The 6,364-nt window shown below is 33.0% G+C and overlaps 1 protein-coding gene across 1 annotated transcript; it reads left to right on the top strand.

Annotated features, from left to right (window-relative positions):
• The first annotated feature begins 351 nt into the window (after nucleotides 1-351).
• Nucleotides 352-5,592, top strand: LOC143534115 (metal tolerance protein 2-like). The gene is made up of 12 exons (XM_077028699.1): nucleotides 352-690; nucleotides 1,421-1,490; nucleotides 2,042-2,139; nucleotides 2,246-2,391; nucleotides 2,497-2,612; nucleotides 2,709-2,805; nucleotides 3,638-3,722; nucleotides 4,059-4,121; nucleotides 4,222-4,327; nucleotides 4,423-4,529; nucleotides 5,327-5,421; nucleotides 5,497-5,592. The coding sequence occupies exons 1-12, from the start codon at nucleotides 352-354 to the stop codon at nucleotides 5,570-5,572; spliced, it is 1,398 nt and encodes a 465-aa protein (XP_076884814.1). The 3' UTR covers nucleotides 5,573-5,592.
• Nucleotides 5,593-6,364: the final 772 nt, after the last annotated feature.

The raw sequence follows: 6,364 nt of genomic DNA, 5'->3' as shown, positions 1-6,364 counted from the left end.
TTATCCAAACTCTGGTGTAGACCTATACGAGGCATATAGCTCATCCACGAAGAGCTATACGAGTCGCATAAGGTCTATACGATGCATATAAGAACTAGTTTCTTTTAAAGTATAACATCTTAACGCAATGAACCATTAAGAGACTGTCATACAACCGCGTGTTTTTTACTTCATTTCCCTTTAAAATTTTTAAAAACAAAAAGGAATAACCAAAAACAAACTGTCATCAAACACAAAGATGAACACTATAATTATTACGAGAACATTTCAGATCCTTCCTTTCTTCAAAATCACCCAACACTAATAATAATAATAATAATAATAATAATAATAATCAGTCGATTCAACAATATGAAATTCAAACTCTTGAATCCAAATCTCATCAAACACTTTCACAAATCATCATTCACCAACAAACGACCATTTCGCCCTTTGATTCCACACTTATCCGATCAATCATCATTCAATAATAATAATAATAATAATTACCGTGAAAACCCTAGTTTAACGATCTGGAAGCGGTGGCACGTCGGTCATTCTCACCACGATCAAACCAGTAAAGAAGGCGATCGGATATTCAGGCTCGGATTGGCTGCTGACGTCGGATTAACCGCCGGTAAAGTATTGGCAGGTTATTTGTCCGGTAGCACTGCTATTATCGCCGATGCTGCACATTCTATCTCCGATGTGGTAATTATTTCTATTATTATTATTATTATTATTCATTATTGATTACTCTGTACACAGTCATATTGATTTTTGTCATGTATGTGAAAGTTGTGAACATACAATAATGTGTTCTATGATTTCTAATTCATAATTATATATATGGTTAAATAGGGGTGTAAACCAAGCTCTGCTCAGGCTTGACTGATAATGTATATTATTATTTACTTTTTTTTTTGCATACTTCTGTATGTAATAGTAATTATTATAAATTCTATATTTAATACATTAAATTTAATTTATATAAATAATGGGCTCGTTTAGGCTTGTTAACCAACTTGAGCTCGACAAGTGAAGCTCGGGCTTTTTATTGAATAAGCTTATTTTTTTAAGGCTTGATTCGAGCTTTTTAACGAGCCAATCTCGAGTGGCTTGGCTCGTTTGCACCCCTAGTTAAGTTTTTAGATAGAATTTATGAATTAGGGTTTGTTGTAATATTGTTAACGAAAACAGGCGATGCAGATTGATTAGGTTTGCTTTGTAATTATCCCTATGGTAATCCTGTTAATAGTTTATCAATAATATACGATACTTTGTGTAGATGTTTATTTCTATGATTTTTATAATTCTAATTCAATCTATATGGTTTATTTACATAAGGTGCGGTATAATGGTCCACTGGACTTGTAAATGTATGCAAATTTTTCTTGTTTATTGCACAAATGAGCTTATTATGATATACTTTTTCATACAGGTCCTAAGCGGTGTTGCTTTGCTGTCATTTAGAGCTTCAAGGATTCCAAAGGACAAAGAACACCCATATGGTCACTTTTGATTTGTACCGACTCTCTTCTCCTTTGATTTGATCATTAGTTTGCCTGATTGATTTGTTAAGAATAACTAACAAGAAAGTGACACAATGATATTTCTTATTCTTACATTTTGAGATTATGTCTGAATTTAAGTCACTTGCTTTATAAACTAAGGGGCTGTTTGGGATTCCTTATTTTAGCTCCTTATAGCTTATAACTTATGGGTTATAAGTTATAAGGTGTTTGGGAAAGTTGGGTTTTGTGAGTGTATAAGGTATAAGTTGCAACCTTGTAACTTATACCTTATGCCTTAAATAAGGTATAAGGAGGTAAAATAAGGAGTCCCAAACACCCCTTAAGATCCTTACATTAGACGCATTTTATTAGGACATTAAATTTGAAATTTAATTGTTTAAAGTTAGCATGTGTATGTGGTATGCTTTATATCCCATTTATGTCATTGTTATTATTCTAGTTATGATATCTGAACAGATAACACCTGTTTAACATAGCTGAAAATCCTGCATGGTGAAATTTATCCTTTAAATTTTAACCAACTTCAGGGCATGGGAAGTTTGAAACATTGGGTGCACTCGGTATTTCTGGTGTACTTTTGTTATCGGCTGGAGGTATCGCGTGGCATGCTCTGGATGTTTTGGTGGTATAATCCTTTATCAATATTTAAAAATATACTGGCCTATTGTGGACAAAAAGAAGCGAGTCTGTCACGTTTCACTTCATAACTGATACCGACTCTACTCCTGCAGGGGGTATTGTCAGCAGCTTCTGAGATAGCCAATCAATCATTGCCACATCGGCATGCTGACAATCACATCCATCATCATGGGATTGATATGAATCACCCTATCCTTGCTCTGAATACAACTATTGTTGCCATTGCCGTTAAAGAAGGGTACCTAGTAAATTAAAGCTTTTTCTGTTTATATTTTTTGATAACTTTTTATGCTATATTTTCATATGCATAATTGCGTTTATGTTATGGTATATATATTTTTAGATTGTATTGGATAACAAAAAGGGCAGGAGAAAGAACCGGTAGTGGATTGATGATAGCAAACGCTTGGCATCATCGTGCGGATGCTATTTCATCACTTGTTGCTCTTATCGGGGTCGGTAAGTATCATGAAGGCGTCAACCCTTGTGTGTGAAATACCTTTTTACCCTTTGTACTTTTGAAAATGTGCACTAATATTCTATGTTCAAATATAGGTGGATCTATTCTTGGTGTGAGGTTTCTTGATCCCCTTGCTGGACTTGTTGTCTCAGGCATGATCTTTAAGATTGGTCTCCAAACTGGGTACCAGAGGTAAATTACTAATTTGTCTTCCATTGCTTTCATTCTGATCTTGCACCAACTTTTAATATTAAGAGTAAATTACATATTTCGTTCTTTAGGTTTAGGTTCTGTTATGTAACTAAAGTAATTTTAAGGAACGTTCTTTATTTGTTAAGTTTCTGCACATTACGCCTTTCCACTAACTACAGTTAACTTTTTTAAAAATGACTATTTTGCCCTTATACCTAAAGGAGAAAATGTGTAATTTTTACAATTCTGTACTTTTTGTTTTTGTTTTTTTTTTCTTTTTATACTTTTTATTTTATACTTTTTTTAATTAATAGTCATTTATCTACTCGTGAGCTGAGCTCAACATCTCTTAGGTTAAATTAGTCGAGATCGAGCTTAGGCAAGGTTGGGCTCGGCTTGGCTAAACTCGTCTACACCTCTAAAATGCTTAATTGATTTGTTTGAAAAAAATAATGGTAATAATAAATGAAAAAAGTAAATAATCTAATCAAACAAACGTAAATAAACAATGTTAGCACTTAGCAGAATACTTAATACAGTTAATACCAATTAGTGGAAAGGACATAATGTGTTACAGCTTTTCAAATGAAAGGATGCTCTTTGTAATTACCTTAGTTATAGGACAGAACCTGCAATTAAGGTAAACCTAAAGGATGAAAAGTTTAAGGATAATATGTTTTACACATCAGAAACTTAGAACTCTTTGATTTGTACATTGACATTTTATTTCATTGATATATCGTTCATGTCTAACATAGTAACATGTATTTTTCTTGCAAAAACCGAATATACTACTCACATATCTTACTAAATTTACCTTTTTACCGTCCAGTATCTTGGAACTGGTGGATGCTGCAATACCATCACATGATTTAGACGCAATCAGAAAGACAGTATTACAAGTCAAAGGTGTTGAGGCAAGTTTATCGTCTAAAACACTTTTTCTCTAAAACGGGTAGTCATTAATGAGTTGGGTTGACCTGAAAACCCTTATTCCCCAAAACTTTGAAACTTTTTATCTCAATAATGACATGTGAATCGGGTTAAAATTTGGATGGAGTCTGATTCGGGTTTCAAATATTTTAGACTTTTAGTGTCAGGTTTTTTATCACTAGTTTTTTTTGGGCTGTTTATTTCTGGATTTTTGTGTTAGGAGTACTATTTTACGATTTGGATATTGGTTCTTATTTAAAGGTGCTTTGGCTTAATTATTATGCATGCAGTTTACGATTATTAATAGATAAAGTTTGCAGGGATGCAGACGCCTTAGGGGAAGGAGAGCTGGTTCAACTCTATATCTTGATGTAAAGATTCAGGTGACTTACATTTTATAAAATATAATCATCATTTTGCATATAACTAATGCTTTATATCTGCTTACATGGTGGCAATTTATATAAATATTTGTTTTTGCAGATTGATCCTTTTTGTAGTCTAAGCATAGCTCATCAAATTGGTGAAAGTGTTCGGTACCAGATTCAGAATTCTCACCCGGAAGTTTCTGAAGTCTTCATACAGCTAGGTATGCAACTCATTACTATATTTATAAGTTAAACGGCTTCCATTGACAACACAGGCCTGGAATTATTATTATTATTATGTTGTCTCACTTTTCAGAGCCCGCCACTAAGCTAGAAGTTGCGGATGATTTGAATGATTTGGTTTTGGAAGATAATGAGATTAAAGAAATGGTTACCAAGTTGCTGACTAAGGGTTTTTCTGAGGTACAAACTTCTACCTATTCATACATTTCGATTTCTATTTTTAAGATATTATAAAAACTAATAAATTCATGTCTTGTTATACCTAGGGGTGTAAACGAACCGAGCCGAGTCCACTCTTCTAGGATCAAGCTCGGCTCTTTTAACTTATGAGAGTTCAAGCTCTAGCTTGGCTCTTTTCGAGCTCGGCTCAGCTTGGCTTGGTTCGAGCTCGGCTCAGCTCAACTTGTGTATTATTTTTTAATTTATATACATTTATTATTATTTTAATTATAACTTTTTATATATGGTATAATATATATTATTGGTTATTTTATCATAATTTAAAGATCGTAATTGCTATAAAAGTATATATTTTAAGCATGTAATAATAATGATATATGTAATGTATATATTCTAAACTATAACAATAATAGATCTGTTTAGGCTCGCGAGCTAGTTCAATAAGTGACCCGTGCGATCAGGATCGTTTATCAAACAAGCTTAGTTTTAGAATTTGGCTTGAGCTCTTTAAAGCTCAGCTCAATTCAAGCTTCTGGCGAACCTATCTTGAGTAGCTCATGAGCGGCTTGACTCGTTTACGCCCCTAATTATACTCAACAAGAAATCATAATATTGAATATACCAATTTTTCTTTAAAAATTTGTGTAAGGTTAGAGAAATTGGGTTCCGGAAAGAAATAAGGGTATAATGGTCATACTATTAATCTATAAGCTTTAAGTATCTTGAACGGGTATCTCTATGTAAATACTTTTGGTCGAGTAAATATGGAAGTTAGTTTTGAGGAGATATGTTTGCAGAAAGCGGTTATCAAGCGTGTACGTAAGCGCAAACTGCAAGACAAGAGTTTGCTTGAAGTTGAAGTCTCCATGCCAGTTGATGGCCTGATAAACAGGTAATTTTACCATTCAATATTATTTCATTTCGTAGATGGTTTTTAGTAACATTAGTTTGTGGTTGGTTTTGTTAGTGGTGAAATGAAAGTTCCAGTGGAATACAAGAGCTTTGACATGCAAGTAAACATTTCAAATAGCAGTCAAGATTAACAACATAAGAAAGAAGCAAGATCAATTAGGGTTTAGAAAATCTTTTGATTTACGAATTGCAATAAATGAGTGAAAATATAGGCTCATTTTGATTACACATAATTTTCTTATATGTTTACAAAAGTTGATTGTATCTCTTAACAAAAACAGGTTACCAGAAAACTCATGAACCCTGCCTAAGAATCATCACTCCTTATCGTCTTTTAAATTGCTAGGTAGGTACAAAAAACTTTACCACTAAAAACCTAATTTGCTTTGAATGCTATTGAAAACTGTACCATCCAACGTTTGGTTTAATATATGTTGGTTTTGTCGATGTTGGCCTGTGGGTGTCCTAAACAAGAATTGATTTATGATTAAATTATGGTATATGTCAACTTTTTTATCCCTATAAACATTGGAGTGAAAATGACGTACCAAAATAATGCCCTTCAGCTTAAAAAACAACTTACAAGCCAAACTCGAGTAAATAAAAAGTGCTTGAGCCTAACTGAGCAAAGCTAATAAGTTAACAGGCCAAAACTGTTTCGGTTTATGATCAAAACCGGGTTTTGTCTACAAATGCTCACAACTAGTTTGGGAAAAAACAATTCAATTTACGAGTAGGTAAAATGACTTTATATACAAATTAATTAAAAATGGGTTAAAATTGATCCACTTTATAGGGCTCCAACTTTTTCTTTGTAGCTCAATATCACAAAGTGCACTCGAACGGTTACATAAGTTATGTCAGGTTGAAACCAGTTATAATTATTTTATTTATGATTTTTCCAAGTATCAAGAGTGAGCAAT

Source organism: Bidens hawaiensis, unplaced genomic scaffold, assembly GCF_021521415.1.
Source record: "Bidens hawaiensis isolate Kalapana, Puna unplaced genomic scaffold, B.hawaiensis_p1.1 tig00010069_1, whole genome shotgun sequence".
Lineage (NCBI taxonomy): Eukaryota > Viridiplantae > Streptophyta > Magnoliopsida > Asterales > Asteraceae > Bidens > Bidens hawaiensis.
The sequence above is the reverse complement of the archived record's forward strand: the minus strand, read 5'-3'. Positions and strand labels throughout refer to the sequence as shown.

Coding starts and splice junctions, on each gene's coding strand:
- LOC143534115 (XM_077028699.1), top strand. CDS start 352: ATGAAATTCAAACTCTTGAATCCAAATCTCATCAAACACTTTCACAAA. Junction 691..1,420: donor CACATTCTATCTCCGATGTG/GTAATTATTTCT, acceptor TTTTTCATACAG/GTCCTAAGCGGTGTTGCTTT. Junction 5,422..5,496: donor GTTGATGGCCTGATAAACAG/GTAATTTTACCA, acceptor TGGTTTTGTTAG/TGGTGAAATGAAAGTTCCAG.